This window comes from Haliaeetus albicilla, chromosome 2, assembly GCF_947461875.1.
Source record: "Haliaeetus albicilla chromosome 2, bHalAlb1.1, whole genome shotgun sequence".
Taxonomy (NCBI): Eukaryota; Metazoa; Chordata; class Aves; order Accipitriformes; family Accipitridae; genus Haliaeetus; species Haliaeetus albicilla.
In genome coordinates, this window is record NC_091484.1 from 48739463 (window position 1) to 48762494 (window position 23032).

At 37.0% G+C, this 23032-nt stretch overlaps 1 protein-coding gene across 6 annotated transcripts in view; it reads left to right on the forward strand.

Annotated features, from left to right (window-relative positions):
- The window catches only part of DGKB (diacylglycerol kinase beta), a 366387-nt gene that overhangs the window by 72560 nt on the left and 270795 nt on the right, over positions 1–23032 (forward strand). For 4 of the 6 annotated variants that reach the window (XM_069774198.1, XM_069774191.1, XM_069774183.1 and 1 more), the window contains exons 4-5: positions 5557–5577; positions 22617–22770. In XM_069774198.1, coding sequence (XP_069630299.1) covers positions 5557–5577; positions 22617–22770 — 175 coding nt within the window. The remainder of the gene's footprint in view (positions 1–5556; positions 5578–22616; positions 22771–23032) is intronic. The other 2 variants (XM_069774207.1, XM_069774219.1) reach the window with 1 other exon arrangement.

Genomic DNA, 23032 nt, shown 5'->3' on the forward strand with positions numbered 1-23032 from the left:
ATGTTGAGTTAAGATTTATTTTTAAATTCTGTTTCTCTTGTGTTGTTTCTGGTAGTGGGATCCCCATTATTAAAGGAGAACTTTCTTCTGATGTTAGAAAACAAAGAATTCAGCTGGGGAAAAAAAAAGTGTGTGTACATTGTCATTGCAGATTCACTACTAGACAAAATATTCTGGTTTGGCTGTAGAAAAAGCTAGATTGTTTTCTTTTGTTATCCTCAATTGTAATTTGTATCTGCTTAGCACATCCTAATAGTGTGATTCAAAATACAGCTAAATAAAAACCTTTTTCAGTAATGTTTCCAATAGTAATGTTTCTAACTGTGCTTGCATTACGTAGAATTCAGGATAGAAAAATTTGCCAACCATTATGAAAACTACTTGATCTTACATTTCAGGATGTAAAAGACAAGTATTATTGTAAAGTAAGGTAGTTGTAACTCTTTAAGTATTGAAAAATTATTTGACTTGACACTGAACTTTGCAAAGCATAGTGCTGGTCATTTTAGTTTCTGGGGAAAATATTTCATAATTCAGTAAAATAGTGTAAGTTGATCTTGTAAATGATCATCTTAAATCTCCATTATTTTAGTTAAATAGAATCATGGATTATAAAAGGATGGGAATGCTGTGAACATCTAATTTATTCTCCAATGTAACATAGGCTGTAGGACCTCCCTTAATTGATTTTTGTTAAATGTAGACATGTTTTTGTTTTTGTTTTTTTTTTTAGAAAAGTGTGAACCATTCATTTAAAAACTCAGTGCTTGCTCTTTTTTTTTTAACTTTTAACTTCTGCAGTTTTCTTTTTGTTCTTAGTGTATGTGATAAAGTATTTTTAATTTATTATTCACATTTTTTCTTGAAATTCTTCACTTATTTTCAGTCATCATGCAACTTTTTCAGTTTTGTGAAGTGTAACCTTTTAAAGTACAAAATAATTGTGCATCTTATGCATATTTAAATAACATGTTGCCACGTAGGTAACACATTATCAAGTTATCAGTGTTGGTGTATAAACAAATCAGTATTTAAAGTTGTGAGATTGGTCTCTTAACAAAGTCATTCCTCCAATTTGGGAATATGTGGAGGTTGAGTCATGGCAAAAAGTGATCAGTATGGGCACCTGGGACAACTGCTCTGACTGAAGCCAGGTCAGTTTGCAGAATTTGTACAAAGCTGGAATTAATAAACACGGTTGGTCCTGAGCTGAGTCTTTGACTCTGTATGGTGTTTCCCAGAGTTCTTCATTTCATAGTGACTTGTTTGCAGAATCCCACCAATGTACTGAAACATCTAGGGGTTACAGAGCAGCAAATCAGCCAAGCCAGTGAGGAGGATGGAAGGGGAGGAGTGAATGCAAGTCACACACCCTGTAGTTGCTTCAGTGTCTTCAGCAGGGATCAAGCTATACACTGCTACTGGGTCAATGTTGGACACAGGCTGACCCTGACAGCTTTTGTACTTTGCTGCCTAGCACTTAGGCTTCAGGGAGTGCAACATAAGGAAAACACAGCTAGCAGCAAAGCTACTTTGAATCTAGTAGGATTTATTAGCTCAAGTTTAACGCCATAGGCTGCTGAACTGGAAGGAAAGTGGCTGAAATTTCCTCTGCAGTTGAGTGAAAATTCCAAGTCAGACAGAACTGCCTTTGCACAGGTGTGTCTATTTCTGGCATGTATTCAACCTGCTATGTGGATAAACTCTTTATAGAATGATTTACAAGTTGATTGTATCTGGTCAGATGAGGACTCCATGAGTTGGATGTACAAATATAAATTAAGTCATTGTTATCTGTAAATGAGATGACAAAAATTGACTGATCCAGCTGAAATCAGTCATAGTGCAGCTTTTTATTTCCACATGTTGTAGACAGCACTTCCTTTTTGTTATTGTGTTTTGTAGAGGATACCATCATGTTTCCATTTTAGCTATTTCCTAGATCGTTATCTTATAAGCACTCCAAGTATTTTTCAAGTCTTGTCAATATTCTGCCAAAAGGTGGTGCCAGTTTTTTACCAATAAACCTGTGGCATAGAGCTATGTCAGACTTAGCAGTGTGATAAATCTATGTACTTAAGAAAAAGCCTTAAGAACTTCCTGTTTCAAGCTTCTCCCTGCTTAAAGGGTTCAGGAATTTATTCCACTGCATTACTTCTGTATTGGAGTTTTTTATCACAAGCTGATTTAATGGGACACAAATAGCAAAAGAAAAGCTATTGGTATTCAAAGCTTTTTACCTGAAGTCATCTGGTTTGTTTTTCCATTATCTTTTATCTTGTCGAGTGAGTGGGTTTTGGGCTTAGTGGAAATGATGTATCTGATTATCAGAACATCATCCAGTATAGGGAGTTTATTTATGGAGCTTTTACTCTCTGCTTTCAATATAAGGGAGATGACTGAAACTTCTACAAATGCTACTGAACCTCTGTCCGTCCACCTTCTCTAAGTTACTGTCAAATATGTAATTAAGAATAGATTATATACCTGATGCAAGACACATAGGTAGGTTAAGATCAGCCTCCTGGAAAGCTGTGACTTATAAATATTCTTTCCATCGTTTAAGATTTATTTAAATTAATTAATTTCAGCCATTTCACTTGGAGGGGAACACTGAATAGGCTAGCAAGAATGAGGGAAGCAGGTGGAGCTAAAGACTGTATCTAAGTGTACAGTAAGTACACATCATTGTGTGCTTGGAGTCCTAGCGTTGTCATCCTTTTTGAGGAATCTGTTGGAGTGCATCATAATTTTTTGTTTACCTGCTTACCTACTTACCATCTAGAGCTCTTATGGTTAATTGGTGCATGAGGGGTGAGAGTGGAAGGTGCGTTGGGGGTCGCAGTCAGACAGGTATTCAGGGTGCAGTTTGGGTCTGCATGTGGAGCAGAGCAGTGCTCCAGAGTTCCACAGTTTGGATGTGGGTAAAAAGAATAAATGTGCATATGGAGAAAGACCAGGAAAACAAAAATTTCCAGGAAGGTTATGACAATGAGTGCATGACACAAGGTACATTCCATGATCTGATCTGCCCAGAGAGGTGAAGCCCTGAGTTTGGCAGAATGTGTGCAGTCAGGTTGCAGTCATCTACCTGCTCCAAAGGATTTTTGCATTTTTGAAAGTAGTGCAGATACTTCTAAGAAGCTTTCTCCAGGGTCATTCTGATTTCCGGAGGCTTTAGGATTTTTCTAACTTAACTCTGTGGATGCATCAAAGATAAGTCTGGTAACTAGTTTAGCAAAAGTCTGGCACAATCAATGTAATTTATGCAGGGAATACAACTGTATTTATAAGTTTAAGGTAGTACCTCTTACTGGGAAGTAGTGGTAGCAGTTTGTGATTAAAGTAGAAAATTAATATGGCACCTTTATTAAAAGGAGTAAAAATTATTAGAAACTAAAGCAACATATAATGATGACTTTTGCAACAGTGCTTGCTAGTTTTTATAGAATCATAGAGTCATTTAGGTGGGAATAGACCCTTAATATCATCATATCCAACCATAAACCTAACACTGCCGAGTCCACAACTAAACCATGTTCCTAAGGACCACATCTACGCATCTTTTAAATACCTCTAGGGATGGTGACTCAACCACTTCCCTGGGCAGCCTGTTCCAATACCTCACAACCCTTTCAGTAAAGAAATGTTTCCTAATATCCAATCTAAACCTCCCCTGCCACAACTTGAGGCCATTTCCTCATCTTATGGCTTGCTACTTGGGGAAAGAGACTGGCACCCACCTTGCTACAACCTCCTTTCAGGTAGTTGTAGAGAGCAATAAGGTCTCCCCTCGGCCTCCTTTTCTCCAAACAACCCCAGTTCCCTCAGCTGCTCCTCATAAGACTTGTACTCTAGACCCTTCACCAGCTTCGTTGCCCTTCTTTGGACACACTCCAGCACCTCAGTGCCTTTCTTGTAGAGAAGGGCCCAAAACTGAACACAGGATTCGAGGTGGGGCCTCACCAGTGCTGAGTACAGTGGGACAGTCACTTCCCTGCTCCTGCTGGCCGCACTATTTCTGATGCAGGCTAGGATGCCGTTGGCTTTCTTGGCCACCTGGGCACACTGCTGGCTCATATTCAGCCGGCTGTCAACCAACACCCCCATGTCCTTTTCTGCCTTTCTCCCCAAGCCTGTAGCACTGCATGGGGTTGTTGTGACCCAAGTGCAGGACCTGGCACTCAGCCTTGTTGAACCTCATGCAACTGGCCTCGGCCCATCGATCCAGCCTGTCCACATCCCTCTGTAGAGCCTTCCTGCCCTCAAGCAGAGCAACACTTCTGCCCACCTTGGTGTCGTCTGCAAACTTACTGAGGGTGCACTTGATCCCCTCGTCCAGATCATTGATAAAGATATTAAACAGAGCTGGCCCCCGTACTGAGCCCTGGGGAACATTGCTTGTCACTGGCCACCAACTGGATTTAATTCCATTCACCACAACTCTTTGGGCCCGGCCATCCAGCCGGTGTTTTACCCAGCAAAGTATATGCATGTCCAAGCAGCCAGTTTCTCCAGGAGAATGCTGTGGGAAACGGTGTCAAAGGCTTTACTGAAGTGCAGGTAAACAACATCCACAGCCTTTCCCTCATCCACTAAGTGGGTCACCTGGTCACAGAAGGAGATCAGGTTGGTCAGGCAGGACCTGCCTTTCATAAACCCATGCTGACTGGGCCTGATCCCCTGCTTGTCCTGTATGTGCGGCATGATGGCACTTAAGGTGATCTGCTCCATAACCTTCCCCAGAACCGAGGTCAGACTGACAGGCCTGTAGTTCCCCAGATCCTCCTTCTGGCCCTTCTTGTAGATGGGCGTCACATTTGCTAACCTCCAGGTTAGCCAGGACTGTTGGTAAATGATGGAAAGTGGCTTGGTGAGCAATTCCACCAGCTCCCTCAGTACCCTTGGATGGATCCCACCTGGCCTCATAGACTTGTGTGCGTCTAAGTGGTGTAACAGCTCACTAACCATTTCTGCTTGGATTATGGGGGCTTCATTGTGCTCCCCATCCCTGTGTTCCAGCTCAGGGGGCTGGGTACCCTGAGAACAATTGGTCGTCTTGTTAAAAACTGAGGCAAAGAAGGCATTCAGTACCTCGGCCTTTTCCTCATCCTTTGTCATTGTTTCCCCCCACATCCAATAAAGGATGGAGAGTCTCTTTAGCCCTCCTTTTGTTGTTAATGTATTTATGGAATTTATGATTATATTCACTTCTGATTAAGTTGTTCCATTAACAACTATTCTTAGCAACAAGTAATTTTTTATGTTTTTTAAAGCACACAGGGATGAAAGACAAACACTGTTTACTTTTTTTTTTCCCTTGGTTATCTGTCATTGCATGGTTAAAAATAAATTGCTTGCATGCTCTAATCAAGACTAGAATGCTGACTTAGAAACATTTTCTTGACATATGTGCTAATGCAAGAAAATGGGATACTCTATCTAATGTCTTAAACTTGTTCAACTACATCACTAACCTTTCAACAAAAAATAGTTCTATTATAAAAACAGAGCACTAACATATGTGTGTTCTTTTTTTCTTTGCATGCATTACAGAAACAAGATATACTTAATCAAGTAAGTAATCTTAATTTGAATTTTTTTCCCTTTTGTTATGCCTAGGAGCAGTATCTTTTATTTTGTAGGCTTCCATTGAGATGTCACTTATAAATAAATACTGCATGTGGCTAGTCTGTCAGATAGTAGACAAATATTTAAAGCTGAGAGCAAAGTGCACTCTTTTTCTGCTAGAAGACTTTTTCACTGGGTGAATTTCATTTTTGTCATTCACAGTACATAATTTTGCTAACGTTAATTAAGAGGAATATGAAAAATAAGTTAAAAGCAAGTAATTAACTTATTCCATATTTGTCACAGAAATTTCTAATTACTAGTGAGATCTCATAATGGTTTGTATTATTCTGAAATGACAATAACACATCTCAGAAAAAAATATTAAGTACTGTTGCTATAACCATATAATAATATATATATGTAGCAGGCTTAAAATTGCAGATTTTATGATTTGAATAAGGCTTATAATGTGCTTTAAGCAATTGTGACTTCACAGCAATTACAAGAGAAATGGTTAAAGAGCTGATCATCAACCCAAGACGCTACTCCTGAGAAGCTGCAGTAGCCTAAAACCAGGTATAAAAATGCAATGAAAAAAAAAAGCTAGGGAAGGACTAACGAAATGAACTAGTTTTTCTAATGACCTAGTTATTCTTCCTTTGTAGCACAGAGGTGTTAAAAAGCCCCTGCTCTTCTGTTCTGGGAAGAGGCAGCCAGAACATGAGAACAATTGAAAAGTCAAGAGAGTGAAAGGATTAGTTTTGTAGGAACCCCTCACTTTTTGGGGTCAAAGGCCAGTTGAGCTTTTGGAGGTGAGTTACTCAGAGAAGTACTGTCTGTTCACAGAAGGGCTCAGTTTTCTTCAGATGACCAACATTACTTTTTAGTAAACTAACAGAGTGACTGCAATGGGTCCTGAAAGAGAAGGTATTCAGATTAAAGCAGTGTATCTAGGTCCAGTCTTGAGAATAATCTTGTTAGTATTTTTGCTAATAACCTTGTCAAAAGAAGTAGATGAATACTGATAGAATCAACTCACTAAACCAAATTTGCAAATTGTTGCTAAAATGGAGAAAAATCTGAATATTATACTGGAAAAGCTTGATGATGTTATGGAGTACAGTAAATGGAAATGGAATTAAATGCACTAGTGCAGAGTACAGTGTGGTGTACCCTGGGACTAGTGGCATTGTTAGATAAATTTTTGTGTGTGGTAGTTGATCACAAGATGATTGCAAAGCATCATTGTGATTTGGTCATGAAGAAGAGGAATATATTACAGGGACAGTGTAATGGTATTCCTGTGGCCATGGTGGTCTAAGAACAAGACAAGACTTGTAAGAAAAGGTAGTGTCTTAGGCCCACTGAGGTAAGTGGAAAACTAGTTAAAATTTCAAGCACACAGAAATAATGGATTGAAAGAAGGATTTTTGTGCTGTTTCCCTCAGCTACATTCTTTGATCTGACAGAAGATACTAATTTACCGTAAAGACCTTGCCTTATTATACTATATAAAGTGAAGTATTTCTACTACAGATAGGAGGATTTACTCTTCTATAAAAAGGTACTGCATAAACCACATCCTTCTGCCTTTGACCACATGATAGGACAAAGTGAACTCAAATTGGAACTAATTTATAGAGGGGTTAGTGAACAAATTTATAGTAGGGTAGAGAATTATAGCATATCTATTACGTAGGAGAAGCATGTCCCTCACATCTAAGAAACTGAGGACTAAGAAAGGATCTTGTATCTTTCTAGCTTCAAAAGAGAAAAATCTAGCAACTTGTGAGTATCACCAGCAGAAAACTCTACCCTTCAGACACAGGGCATACTGGTTTTCTGGCTCTGTGCGCAGAATTTCTAGGGAAACAGCTTCCTGGATACCTAGAGAGTTGGGAAGCCTGCCAGGCAGAGATGCTGGCAGTCTGGCTGTAAGCCTGCTTTCTGTGGAAAGTGTTGAGGGCACAGAGGTGTAAAATGTTTGAGATAGTCAATTTCTGCTGCAAAACTGTTCAGTTTTGGACATTTTTTATGATCTTTAGTGGACCCTCTGTCTCCTTTCCTCAGTCTGTGCTAACACCTCTCCTTTCTTGATATCTTCCTTCCCTTTTGATACTTCCCCTCTCTGCCTTAAGATCCCATTTTTATCCTGTTGTTCTCTACTTTTTTGCATTGCACAGTACCTTATGTTTAAGCTTTATGAGCCTCATGCTGCTTTCATTTATATGTTACCTGTTCAATTCTCATAGTTTGTCAGAAGGCTAACTCCAGGACTATTTTCCAGTTCTGATGCATAGTAGATACTGTTTCAAAGAATTTTAAAGGAAAAAAGAGTTTATATTTTTGTTTATTAGGGTACCACTATCAGTATTTAGATAGAAGTTGATAGAGAATTTTAAGCTGTCTTGATATTCAGGCCAGAGGGACCATTCTGTTTCAAAGAATATGCTGCTTAAAGCTACACCATTTTTAAAGGGAAAAAAAACCCCAAACCCCCACAAAAAAAAAAGTGGAGGGTCACACTGGTGTCTGTTTTACTTTTAACATATTTTATTTGAAGAGTGACAGACTATTCTGACAACATTCCAGCTCTTCTAACAACATGAAAACAGTATAAATATGGTACCAATTATGGTACTGAGTTATAAAGTATGAAAAAAGCTATCCTCGTATTTTCATATTAATTTAAAATACCAGCTAAGTTATTCTTTTCTAAAAGTGAAATAAACACAGAAATAAATCCCTTCAGAAAGGATACATTTAGTATATTTCTTGATTTTTATATTGCCATTAATGAATATTTAAAATTGATGCATTTTGGCACAAGTATACATACAATGGTGCAATGTTTATGCAAAATTAGGAGTTACAACTATTCTGCTAGTCATCAGTGATAGATTTCGTAATATTGAACTACTAAGATGCTTTTAACATCAATGGAGAAGTACCTTTCTGTGTTTTTAAAAGATTGTAATTTTAATTGTATTATCCTGTGCTTTCATTTAATCACTACATGTCTGAATTAGTATTGCAAAAGAAATAGCAGGGGAGAGGTATTTGGCTAATGGGTATTTGGACTCTGCAAAACAAAACCAAATAAAGACATTTTCTTAAGAGAACAGTGTTTAATTTTGAAATTTTGTTTAATTTAAACCAGTGAAAATTCTGAAGCCATCAAACAAGTGCCATGTTGGTGCTGTAGTGACGTGTGGAAAACAGACTTCACAATCAGTGAGATTGTAAAGTAGGTATGTTCATTCAGCGCTGGGCAGCACGGGGGGTAGTCCCACCAAAGTCATGTGCGCCCGACTCGGCAGTTCGCCTCAAGTTTATACAGTCAGGTATTACATATTCACAATACGCCTATACATATGCATGACCTATCCCTGCTCCATATTAAAATTAGCTCCGAGAGGTCATTTCCATAGTCTTCTCTCAGCTGCGCCTGCGCAGTGCCTCTTTATGGTGGTTGTCTGGTGGTCGCAGAGATGAAGATAGATGACTCCTCTTCGTCACCGCTAGTAACCTCTTTCCTTGCACAGGCTCAGTGATTTCTTGGTATTCACCCAAGCCGCAAGACCAGTCTTAGCTGGCTCTTGGGGCCTGCTCCTGCTTCTTATCAAGGACTGTCTCTACCTCATTGGCTGGTTCTTGGGACCAGCTCTTCTTATCAAGGACTGTCTCTACCTCAGCTAATTTCAACAATGTAGGCACTAAACATCATCTTTCACCCCCCTTTATTATGTCTACTGAGATTCTTTTGACTCCCCTTGTCTCAACAGTGTTTTTTGGTTTACATCCTATTTGTAACAGTTGGGTAATAAAGGACTATGTGGTGCTTGTAAATGGTTCTACAGGTGTTTATGTTACCTCGTCAGACACAGGGCAGGTCTATTTTGTTTGCCTACAAAGGGTATTATCTAGAAATTGTGGGCAATGACAGGGCTTTAGAACAACCTAATTTTCGTTAATTTCTAGTTTATATCTCTAAAGACATTTAACTTACTGTACGTTTAGTCAGGCTGAATTAGGAAAGACAGTTTAAAGTGCTGTACCCAGAGTATTTAATTATGACTTTTTTTTTTCCCCTTGGCTTTCATTCTGAAGAACAATATATTCTATTGTGGTTTGGTTTTATAACGATGACTGCAGTTACAATTGATTCACCTACTTGGTGGCATCTGGATAATATTTATGAAACTGCATTGAGAAACAAAATGTATAAAAAACCATTTTAAATCATAATTTATTGCAGGAATTACTCAACAAATTAAAATAGCTTGAAGTCCTCTTATGCAATACAGTTGCTATTGCTAGCATCGGCCTGTAAGCATGTATAACTGAGCACGTGACACTGCTCATATCTTTTTATCACTTTCTAAGCTATACTTTTAAATTCTGGTGAGGGCAAACTCAAACTTAGTTCAATTAGCACAGCTCCACTTTTCTAAAAACTGTAAATTTACTCAGTGCAAAGTGGATGTAAATTGTTGCCAAGTGGTATGGACATTTTAAATCTTCTTCTATTGGTATACGTGACTATTGCAAGTGAGAGATCCAGGTAATCAGGCTCAGATTGTGTTAAATCTCAGCAAACAGCTCAGTCATGAATTGAAACAGTTATGAAAGTTTGTCAGTTTGTATGCTTCAAAGCTTTTAAAGGGGGAGGGATGAACGATGACTGTTCACATGACATCCTCACATATTATTTTTCTTACTAAAAGAAATAATTCATTTTTAATAAATGTAGCTGCAGTAACCTTCACAAAAGTTTGCAATGGACAGAGAAGATCATTACAGTTAAAATATGCGAGAATGCTATTGTTACAGAATGTGTATAGAAAAATGATTCTTCTTAAATTTAGCCACGTGAAAATGACAATTCAGCAACGTGTGTCTGTAAGTAGTTTTTTTGCACAGTCTTCACAAGCAGATAATTTTTTTGATTCAACCGGAACTTCTTGTCATAAGTGACTTTTTTCAGGGATTCATTCATTTTGCTATTTTATTTGGTTTTAGTCTGAAGCATGCTACCTAGCCCATTTTTCCTAATTTCTGTAGTAATTGTAATTTTCAGATGAGCAATTCTGCTGGGACAGAATGCTAGCTACCTGCTCTTCACTTTGTTTAGTACGTAATAATTTATGGATATTTTTTCTAACATTTTTTATTGGTAATACATGTAAAATAGAGCCTGGGTGATAATCTGCTAGAAGATCCTTCTAAAAGTATGTACCTTAACACTCTTTCTTCTTAAAAAATCTCCACCTTTGTATAGTAAATATAGCATATTTAGTAAATTGATCTATTAAATATATGTATTTATGTGTGTAGTACTTATGGATAGACAAACTTGCACACGTGTATAATCATGTACTAAAGAAAACCTGCTGGTAGTAAAGATTTTTTTTTTTTCCTACCCAGATATAAGACTGGGATGAGACTGCAGTGGTTGGTGAATACATTCCAGATTTATTTTAGTAATTAGCATTGATTTATTTTAATAACATGAGAATGTAGTACAAGGTTATGCTTAAAAATCTAGTTATTGCATAAAAATTGAGTCTTCCCATTTCCATTTCAGATGTTTTGTTGAGTTTACTTCTTGGAAGTGACATGCTAGCTGAGGGAAAATTTTGGCAGTTATATATGTCTGTAGCATTGATAATATCCGAATATTATTTGGCCATATGGAGTATTTGGTAGGAGCAGCCTGTGAGAGCATGTGATTTTTTTTACCTTTTTTTTTTTTCTGTAAACTTTCATCTCAGCAGATGAGAATTTGGATGCTGCTTTATCTAAGAAATAATTTTATTTGGTTACCAGAACTTTCAAAATCAATTATGTAAAAGAATGTATTAAATCAAATGCTTAGATCAGAAAATGCTAAGGACTTTCAATTAAAACCAAACTTTGCCCTGCTGCACAAAGACAATCTCCATGAGGATTTCCAAATTTAATTTGAATTTCCATCGTATGAACATTAGAAATACATTTTAAGCACCAAAAACTTATGCATTCTCGTGTAATTCATATTTTCTAGCTTATTAACCCTCTCTACATGGTCTCTGCTTTTTTTCCACATATTTTGGTGTAAGTCAGGTTTTGAAACATTGTCAGAATCAATGAATCTTTAAACCTTGGACTTTTACTGGGGATGCTTTAGCATTGCTTTTTACAGCTGATCATGTAATTGTCACTAATGTACTAGCATTAATGTGTGTGATTGTTGTCATAGCATTATCCCATTTTCAACAGCTCATTTTTCAGATACCAGATCAATATAAATTGTTTAAAAAGAAATAATCAATTAAGGAGACCTACCCACAAACAAAAATAACACAGAGCTTTTACTGTCAGTAGATTAAAGCTACTCATACTCTACATTTTTGGCACCATTTGGTGATCGGACAAACATACTTTAAGAAGTAATTAATTGCAAATTACATTTCAACATAATTCTCTTTCCATTATCTCTGAAATGTTCTCTTTAATAAATGAAAACCATATTTTGTGGAAGTCTGCTGGAATGAACAATTTCTCCCCCCCCTTCCCCTTACATTCTGCTTTTCAGGATGATGAAAACAGTGGCTTATGTTGAAATATTTTCTACAAATTTAAAAGAAGAAAAAGACCAAAGAAATGTGGTATTTTAAAAGAATTTATGGGTGGAGATTAATTCCAAACACTAGATCACGTCTTGTTCCCATTTATGTGGCCAATGTGGTGGGGAGGAATAAAAGGAGTTATTATTCTACCCCTCCCTGTCCTGACCCATCCACAATGGCAACTCTTAGTCAAGAGACTAATAATAAATTGCTTTTTTGCATCTTGTGAGGAGAAAGAATGTGGAGTGATAGAGCTTCTCTTCCTTCTACATGTCATCCAGCAGAACTACATGTTGCATTTACACCAGCTAAGAAAATACAGGAGGCAATTAGACCTCTTCTATTGCAGTTTGGTGTTAGGGTAGATCTTGAGTCAAGAACTGTCAGTTTCTTCTGACTAAATTATTTATTCTCTTCAAATGTCTAAATATGGTAGGAGTTAAAATATTACATAGTATAGTTAAAACCTCTGCATAGTCTCCTTTTTAATAAAATAAAGGATGCAAAATTTGCTTCACTTGTGTATATCCTATTTTTCACTGAGAAATGATGCTTTGTGTATTCTCAGTATCAGGATATACTGAGTTTTGATGTTGATACCATGTACAGTTGGATCTATATTGGCACAGAACATACGTATAAATGCATAAATCTTCACCATATGCATACTTGGACTTTTTCTTGATCTTGCGTTTCTGTGTACCATCAGTAAAGCAGAAGAGCAGATGATAAAATTGCATAGCTTAACTGCAGTAGGAGAAAGGAAGAAGTCAGATACAGTATACTATGTCCTTTTTTCACTAGTTCCCCACTTCTCCCCCCTGCCCCATGTGTCAGTTGTGCTCTGTGAGATGGAGGAACGAGGGTTGAGTTCCTGCAGCTGGCTTGCCTTACCTATAATCACATTCATGGTTAGAGACACTGCAGCCTGAAATGCATGGTTTAAGGAATATTAACTTCTGCTTACCACAGGGGAGAAAAAAGCTTAATTGGTGTGGGGGATCCAATAGTTGTAGGAATGCTTCATATCTTGTAAGAAGTAAGAGGCCAGTGAAAATTGCTGACTGTGTCAGATTGTTTGCTTATAGTTTCCTGTGTGTTCTTGCTTATGATCCTTATGGGCCTCATGTGCATGATTCTTCAGCTCCCAGCAATGCAGATTTTCACTACAAAGCAGATAAATTGTGGGAAATTTTGTGACATCACCAATTTTCAGAAAGTAGAAAGCAACATTGTCGTATACGACCAGTCACCTGAGATCAGTCCTATTCAATATGTAGTGTAGGATGAGCAGAACATAGTACATTTGCTGTGGATTGTGGAAGGACAGGTTTCTGTTCTCTGCAAAGACACTGGAATTCATAGAGGTGATCCTATGCTTTCAGTTAGCCATGATAGATCTTTTAAGGCAGATTTTACAGCCTACTAACCTGGCAATGCAGATGGAGTTCAACCTCTTTCTCTCTGGCATACAAGGTGTTAGAAGTCGTTCTGCTGTTTGGACAGAATCAGGTATTTTAAAGCACCTCCATAGCCTGTTGTAGCCATAATGAGAAGATCAGAGACCTGAGCAGGCCCTGTATTTTTAGCTGAGTATTGGTCTATATATGTTTGATAGAAAATTAGAAGACACCTGAAATTGTCTGTTATTTTGCCAAGCATAGTCATAGCCGCTACTTGGAAACCTTGGAAACCTTCAATTCCTGTTTTTCCTGAGATTTAGAGATTCACCCTCTATGAACTAGCACTAAGTTAGTGTAAAGTACTTACCTGTTTGAGAAGAAACAGAGCTGTTATCATAGTAATTGGAGGGTTTTTTAAAGCATATTAAGCATTAGACTGACCTCCATTTGTTTTTCCTTGGAGTCCCACATATTCTGGGAATCTGGGATTCAAAAGAAATTGAAGAGTGGAAAGTAAGAGCTCTGCTTTATGCTATTGGTGTAGAGTAGAAAGAGAAGTAAGGTATATACATTCTTTAGTGGTGTTAGTAAGGTAAAAAGGTTCTCATCACATATATGTGAGATACATGGGGTAACTGCAAAGAAATGTGCATACGGTCATGATAGCTTTATGGAAAATAGTGGTCGCTTTATTGTCAGTTTTGTAGTATTCTGTGCAGTAACAGGAGAATTAAATTCCAGACTACTTTGTTAACTGTGAATAAAGTGAGATTTTTAATACCTATAAAAATCCTAAACTAATTTTAATACTTTTGTTTCTTCACAGTTGAGAATTCCTTAGTCAATGTGATCAGTGTCATCCTTGAAACTCCTGAAAAATGTAGTTTATCCTGAAAACTGTAGTTTATTTATTGCCAGGACTTTAATCTCTTGGTGACTTTCAACTCTTTGCAGTCAAGATTCCTCAGTAACTTTTTTTTCTAGTTCAATGATTGTTATTTGTTTGTATGTGTCTTTTTATGTGAGCTTACTGTTCTGTCATAGGATTTCCTGTGGTATGTTGGAAAGGGTAAACTAGTGATCAGATTCCTGAGGTGGAGAAGGAGAATAAAAGCCCAGGCTAAAGAATTTTCTACAGAATTGGCTTTTAAAATGTATTGTGATGGAAAAATAGGAAAACATCTTGGAATGCTTGGTCAGAGCCATTAAGGAGTTTCCCAGGAGCTTTTAGCAGCTGGGAAAGGGGGAAGTACAATCTTCTGTGGAGAGTCTTTCTTTTAGATCTTACCTCAGTTCTTCCACTGAGTGCAGATTTATACCTTGTAACTCAAAAAACCCCTCCTCTTGTCTGCCCCATTACCATGTTCCTTAATAGTGTTTGGCAGCTGCTGCAAGTAGGTTGCATTTAGATGTGGTTGAAATCTCTGAAGAGTCCAAATATGGGGTCTGTAGCTCATTTCCAGCCTTCCTCCCCACCCCATACTCACTCACCCAGTGGTGCCTTCTTGGCTGCTGCCAGAGTGGAGGAAAAAAATTAAGGAGCAGAGATGCAGTGGCGACAGAGGTGCTAACAAGTTTGGAAGAAGGATTGATAGTCATTGCAGTTTCCCCTTAAGCCTGCCTGCCTCAGATGTTACCTCCCCACGTACTCCAGTCCGTCCATAAAGAGCATCGTCTCTCTCTCTTTCTCCAGATTTTTAGTTTAGGCAAAATAGGTGCTATATGGTATTACCTTTTGCAGCTGCCACTTTGTATATCCATATAGCTAGTGGTGTTTTAGTTTTATATTCTTATGTTTTATAGTATCTGTAAGACATTGTAAGTGAGTTCCTTGAGTAACTGTTCTTTATTATCTTATTCCAAGAGTATTATTATGAGGATAATTCTTGGCCTAATTATTTCTGTTTTATCCTGGTTCTTAAAGGGCTGTTTGAGGGAAGGAATTTTCTTCAAAGTAATGGGAGTTGGCAGAGCAAATCCTAGTTGTTTGTGTTTGTAGTTTACTTGTAAACTGAAGGATGCCATAAGTTTCAGAAAAATTTCCACCACAACACATTGGTTGGGTATGGGTTCTTTAACAAGATGAATTTGGCTGAAACTGAAGATCTGGGCAAATATGTCTATATTTGCTTAGTCAGACGTCGCAACAGGAATGTTCTTGTATCTGGGAATAAAACAGATTGGTCTGTCTTGTTTCACTGTTATAAAAACTGCTTCTGCTATTCTTAAACATAAGAAAGTAATAGCAAGTTATTTGCACTGATGGAGCTATTTGTATGTAATCTGTTCATGGCATTAACATTAAAAAAACCCTGTTAAGTGTTTTGGACTAAGGCATATTAGCCAAAATTTAATTGTAAAATATATGCAGCATGTGAGATGACACGTTACAGTCCCAGAGGGACTGATGACCTCTCTGAACAATCTATAATTGCTGTTTGCTGCTTTGTTTCATAAATAATACTGTATATAATAGTATGTATACGTGAATATTTATTTATATATGTGCAATACATAGATTTGTTCTGTTTCTTTTAGCATAGGCTTAGATCCAAAATGGGTTACTTCCACTCTGAGTGAAGTTAGCACCCAGCTCTGGTATGGCAATTTAAAAAAGAAAGAAATGAAAAAGTTGTCTCAGCCATTTTATATAAAATTTACCTAAGCACCTTAAATTCTTTCATGTGTCCAGAAGTGCTGCCTTAACAGCTGAAACATTTTGCTATCTCTTTTGATACATCTTCCTGACTAGCCTGATCTCTTAAATATGTTCAGATCACCTCCTCATTCAAAGGACTATTTCAATAATTTGTTCAGTAACATTTTTACAAGTAAATATTTAATAATTTTGTTGGCGTAGACATACAGAAACCTCTTTTTCCCTCAGTGAATCTTCAGCTCTTTTCTGATATTTGGATACTCTCTAGAGAAAGAGATACAAGTTTGAATTCCCCCAGGCAAACAAGGGAATTCAGCCAAGGTAGCCCCCACTGGGGAGGTGTCTTTACCAGGAGATTTTTATTTTATTTCCTGTGCTTTCAGAAGGAAATAGTGGTCTCCACTGCACTTGGTGGACAGTGCCTTTTTTTTTTTTTTTTTTTTTTTGTGAACATGTATAGTGAGACCTGATAACACAGATTTAGGTACCCTGATTGTATTAGATGTGAGACAAATGATGAAATCTTCAATCCAGTGAAGAATGTAACATTTTTGTTCATGTTCACAAATAAGTCTGTGGACACTTTAGGAAGCTAAAGTAAAAAACCTAAAGGGTTTATCAGGTATAAATGCTTTATGGATTACTAGCATTTGAGAGAGTCCTTTGAGATCCCAGTATGAATAAGGACATCAATAAAATACCGATGTCCAACTTTAGGCATCTTCATTCCTTTCCTGAACTGACCCATATTGTTCTCATTAGACTGTAATTAGCTGCTTGGTTTTACAGTTATGAAATCGAGTAAGAGGTTTCTTAGTCTGCACAGCATTGTGAAGTAAAAGTCATGCCTTATCACAGTGTGTTAATGAATGGGCACAGTTAATAAAGGCATAAAAGACACCTTAGGATGCCTTCTCTGTAAATCTGTTGTGTTACGTAGTTGGATGCAGTGGGACAAATCCACAGCCTTCTTTCTGTGGTCAGTCAATCATTTAGAACTCATTATAAACTTTGGTGTGTTTCTTCTTTTTCAGTTTATTGTACGGATCTGTTTGTGGGGAGCTTACAGAAAAACAATACTTATGGATTAAATTCTTGTTGGCATTTTAGTGCTGGGATTAATTTTGAAATGTTGTGGGTGGTTCATTAAGTCTTACGGATTTTCCCTGACAATTTATCACGTAAAAAAGATGCGTATTTTTAATTTTCCTCTGCATTGAGTCATAGTGAGACCAGTTTCATGTCTACTTTTAAAAAAGGCAGAAAATGTTTAGTGGTTGACACACTTTTTTTGCTAAAAAGAATTTTAAAGGTAAAACTGTGCAGTTGTGCTTCTGCCTTCTCTCCTTCCTCCTTTCCTTTTCTCCAAGGTGGATAGATACCTTTTTTTTTTTGAATTTCAGGTAATTAGAAACATTGACAAAATCTATAAATGGGAAATGATAATAATGAGAAATGCTTCTAAAAATAGTAGTAAAATTAATTTTATATGGATGTTATGGTTTAAATTAGCTGAAACTCGATGGTGTTTTTGAATGCCTGCTTATCTGGGCTTGTATCAAAATATTTCATTACCAAATGAAGTTTTATTACCCAATAATATAGAAAATTATGAAAATTTATAAAGTCTTATTTTGTAAAGTTTATTTTTGTAAGACATAAGAAAAGGAGCACCAGTAAACTTGGTGAATCAGTTGTTTAATACGTAAAAGAGGAATCCAGTTATATATGATTAATAAAAAACTACCTACCTTTCTGTGACTTACAGGCAAGGCTTTTGGTACCTTTTTTATTTGAATCAAAGCTAAACCAGCACAATTTTTATCACACCCAGCCCCCCACCCCCAGAGATTTAGGCCAAATGATTTGAAAGTTCTTTTATGTTCCTGTGAGTAACTATCGGCTGCTTCAACTACGTCCTTATATATCTCCCTGTTATGTTGAAAATTTTCCTGACATTCCTACGCTTGTGATCATAATCTCCCTATGCCCTGATAGTCTCTTGTGAAATTGAATTAATTAATTCATGTGCCAGGTTAATTGTAGTCAGTTTGGTACATCCTCTCCCGCTCTCATCCCCTGACTTGGGAAATGTCATGGAAAATGCCTTCTGAAATGCTAAATCCTTCTTTATCAGGTTCATTTGAATTCAACTGGAGCTTCTGGAAGCTACGCAACTGTTGAAAATTAAGCAATTAGCCTGCGTGCTTAAGAAAACATCCACCATTATGGCTTATATATTGTTCTGATATTACTGATCTGAACTGTTTAATTAAAGCTTGCGAATTCACTAACAGAAATAAATTATTTTCAAACCATACCAAAATTTATTGAAATTTTCATCTGAGAAATTCTGATATGACAGTGGGATTTAAAAGGAAGATATTGTGGTTTACATAGCAGAGTGAGCATGATCCATGTTAGTGTGGAAAATTAATGTCCTCTGCTTTCCTTTTTTTGTCTTTTTGGTTACCAAAGCATTGTGTGGGTCCTTTGAAAAGTAGCTGGGGTTGGGAGAAAATGCTAGTAATTGGAGGAAGGGTAGTTACTTACTGAAGCATTTTAGAAGGGTAAAGTTCCATAAGGAAAAAAGAAAAATACTGTATAATTGCAGAATAGGGAAATGCTTATAATATTGTATATTGTTTTCTCTTCTGTGAAAGTTATTTTAAATTAAGCTGAGCAAATGTTTTGCATCTTTAAGTCTTCTGTTCTAAATGAACCATACTCAATACTAAAACCTCTACTTGGTGATAATACTGTAACACCTATAAGTCTTCTACAGTTGTCCTCACAGGGTTTTTTTTAAGAAATTACTCAATTTTTCTACAGTTATGTAACAGCTTATGTATATTACAATGAGAGGGCTATGATAGTGAAAGCAATTTAAAGTGAGCCTTTTTTTGAAAGCTCACTGCTTTTTCATTGGAAAGCTAGATGGATAATCTAAACTACTCCTAGATCTGCTGTAGTCTAGCTCAGTTCTGTTACTTACTGTATATACATTTACAAAAACAAATTTCTGGAAAAGACTTCATTACTTTAGGGCTCAGTTCTAATAGGATAATCTACACCAAGCAGAAATGAAAATGTTTGTCAGCTATAGAGTATTAGAATCACAGATTTTGTGGTTTTTTTTTTCATAGAGGCAAGAACCTAATCATGGGGCTCTACGCATAGGTCTCCTTTAGGCATGACTGTTGTTGCATTCTTTTGATAGAGCATGTGGGTTTGTATCTGCATTTTGGGTTAATATAAATGTTTCTGATACATGTATTCAAGTCACTTACCAGCTCCTAACCAGCTCTCAGCATCATCTGAAAGGTTTTGGATGTGCAACGTCCTAACTCTGGTTGTATGAATGTTGCTACTCCCCTGGGGAATACAGGTCTCAGAGCATGTTAGAGCAGAGGATAAAGCACTTTCAGCTGAAGAAATCTGACTGTAGAACAACCTTATAGAGCAAGCACCCACTTTCTTTCTTCCTTTGCTCAGCACACTAATCAGTGGCAGTCAGGGTGTCAAATACAATAAATGGACGTGGCAGCCAAGTCATGTGTTACTTTGATATCTGTTATCTTTCCTGGCCAGAAATTACAAGGCAGTTTGTGGAACGCTTGCTTTGGAGGACACTGGAGTAGATGATAATCTGACCATCTTTAGAAAATATTGAAAAGTTTGAACATCTTGAAGAGAGTCTTCAGGGAGAAAGAAACACATAATTTTAACCTTATTTATTAATCCAAATCTCTACCCAGGCATAATTCTGAGCCCATAAATAGAAAAAAAAAAATAGCATTAGGGATTTAGTTATTTCTGGCAGCTTGGTGGACCAATGTCACTAAGACAGCAGTTTAAAAATCTGAGTTAGCTGTAAACTCAAGGAATATTTTTAGCAGTATATACATAAAATCCACAGACAAGGTAAATAAAAAAAAGCTTTATGTAATATTTTACATGTCCATCCATGCACCTTAACTTCAATGGGATTATAATTTGTTTTTCTGTTTTCCTTTTTCACTTGGTTATCCCTCTTTGTATGTAATTTAGTGAAATAGCTAAGACACGTTTCATTAACGAAGAATCTAACAAAGCAATTTCACATTGTTAAAGTCAGTTGATTTAATGATTAATGTATTTGTTATGCTTGCAGATAAAAAATACATTTATATAATGTAAACTAATGACTGATTTACTTGGATGCTGATACAAATCCTTTTGCCATTGTGGTTTCATATTTTATAAACAGTGAATTAAATGCCAGTGACTTTATTATTGAGGAAAAACATAAATTTTGTAGCATGAGTGAAACAGTGTATGATTTGCCAAAGTAGAAGAGAGTGGCTGAAACTCTGTGATGAGACAAAGATAGTGAGTCCATGTCCAAGTTGATTATTTCCATTTTACACCTAGCTTGAGCCTTGTGGAGGCAGTTTTATTTTCAGTCTCTGCTATTTTTGTGTTCAATAGGTAAGAATTTTATTGATTTCACTGAACTTCTTTCTCAAATGAAGTGTTCTGGATCAGAAGCTCAGTGTAGACACCCTCTTCCCAAGTTTGCATTCCTAATAATAATGACTTGCATAAGATCAGTCAAATTTTGCAATCTCTGTTGTTGGTCCCTCGTAAGGACAGTGATGCACATTTAAAACATTACCCTGGGGCAGTTAGGTCTTGGCCTTAATGGAAAACACCTTATTTCTTGTGGACATAAAATTTCTACATCTCTTAAATATAATATTAAAAAAAAAAAAAAGCAGGGGGAGAGAAATCCCTGCTCCAAAATTTTGAAATGATATATTAAAGTCAGTATAAAAATTATTTATGCTGTGACTCAGATTCCAAAGTCACTGAGGCACTTTGAAAATTTAGTTTCAGTTTTCTTTTTCTGGCATGGTTTCAAGCTGATTTCTTGCTAGTCTTTTCCCTCCTAATGCTGCATTCACTGTGCTGAACTAAAGGAGTTACACTAGAGTTTTCTATGGAGAAATGGAGTCTTCCCTGAAGCATGGGGAAATTTCTTCAAGTCAATTTTGTGGTATGATGTGGCTTTATCCCTTAATTATTTCATGTCGAAAAGTTGCTGTCCTGTTTGATCTAGAAACAAAGACAGAAACAGTTATGTTTTACAGATTAATGGTTGATAAGCTATTTTAATATCACATACATAACTGAGTAGCATCATTGCTAAGTATGCAGTTGTGTCAGTTTTTTCTGAGATAAAACTAAAATTGTCTTGAGGTCTCTCTATGTTTCAGGACACCTTTATCTTTAGTGGTTCTATATTAGCAGGATAAAATGGGATGGTAATGCTCTTACATTGCTGCAAACTCATTGCAGTCTACACCTTCCTCAAGGGGGGCAGTGGAGGGGGAAGTGCTGAGCTCCTCTCTCTGGTGACAAGCAACAGGACACGAGGAAATGGAGTGAGGCTCCATCAGGGGAAGTCCAGCCTGGACATTAGGAAAAGGTTCTTCACTGAGAGGGTGGTCAGTCACTGGGAACAGGCTCCCCAGGGAAGTGGTCATGGCACCAAGCCTGTCAGTTCAAGGAGCGTCTGGATGATGCTGTTAGTCATACAGTTTAGTTTTAGGTAGTCCTGTGAGGAGCAGGGAGTTGGACTCAATGACCTTTAAGTCCCTTCTAACTTTAGATATTCTGTGATTCATTTTATTACTTAAAACAGACAATGCTGGCTTACCAGGAGAAATAATCAATGAAGTTTCATTAATCGGTTCTTACTTCGCTGGCAGAAGTAAAACCAAATTAAACTAAATGACAAATGTTTCAAATCAACAACTTTTTTTCCCTGTAAGTAATGTTGCATGTCCCAGCACTCTCATTTGACTATTAGAACCTATTTAAGACATGGTAATTAGTTTGTCTTTGACAAATACCAGCAAAACATGTTGCCACCTAGGAAAAGACAGGAGACCTTCAGTTCCCTGAGTTAGGCATCCAAAAATCCCCTGCTTGTTGTCTGCCTAATTTTGGGAAAAACTAAGACTTGCTAGATACATCCCTGTGAGCTCTGTAGGTGCCTTTGGTTGCAGTTTTGTATGTGTTGTTAAGCCATATTCTAATCAAGAAACTAGAGAGCATGGAACCTAGTTTTGGGGTTCTGATACAAGTGCTCTGAATTTACTCTGGGCTGTCTTACACTGTGCTCTGGGCTATTGTAGCAATACTTAATTGAATAATCAGTCACTTTCAAGAATAGTTATGCCAGGCTGTATCTTCGGAAATCAGTATTTTCAAAGACAGTCTAAGGTTTTTGTTAACAGAATATTATTTGATGGATTAGTATGAAAGTTTTTGCAAAATGAACAATTCAGAATACTTTTTTTTTCCCCCCCCCCCACACTCTAGACAATTGATTTAGAAGGGTTCAAGCTGTTCATGAAGACTTTTCTGGAGGCAGAGTTGCCAGATGATTTCATTGAGCATCTTTTTACATCATTTAGCAACAAAATCTCTCACTGCAGCCCGTTAATAAAGAACAAACCCCAGCACCTTTCTGGAGGTAAGTAATAAAATCACAGTATAAGAGCTGAAAGTTCCCTCCCCCTCCTATTTTACTTCTCATAGCTGTAAATATATGGAATTCTAAGGTATATGTATTTCTTTTTTTGTTCTGATGTTTGTGAAATTGCAGAAGCTAACTCAACCATGAACAAGAAATACTGTGAAAAGAAATGGAAATTAAGTGGTTTCATCTTTAATTCACAATAATGATGCAGCTGAGACACCAAGTGGACAGTATTTGTCATGTTAATGCTAATCAG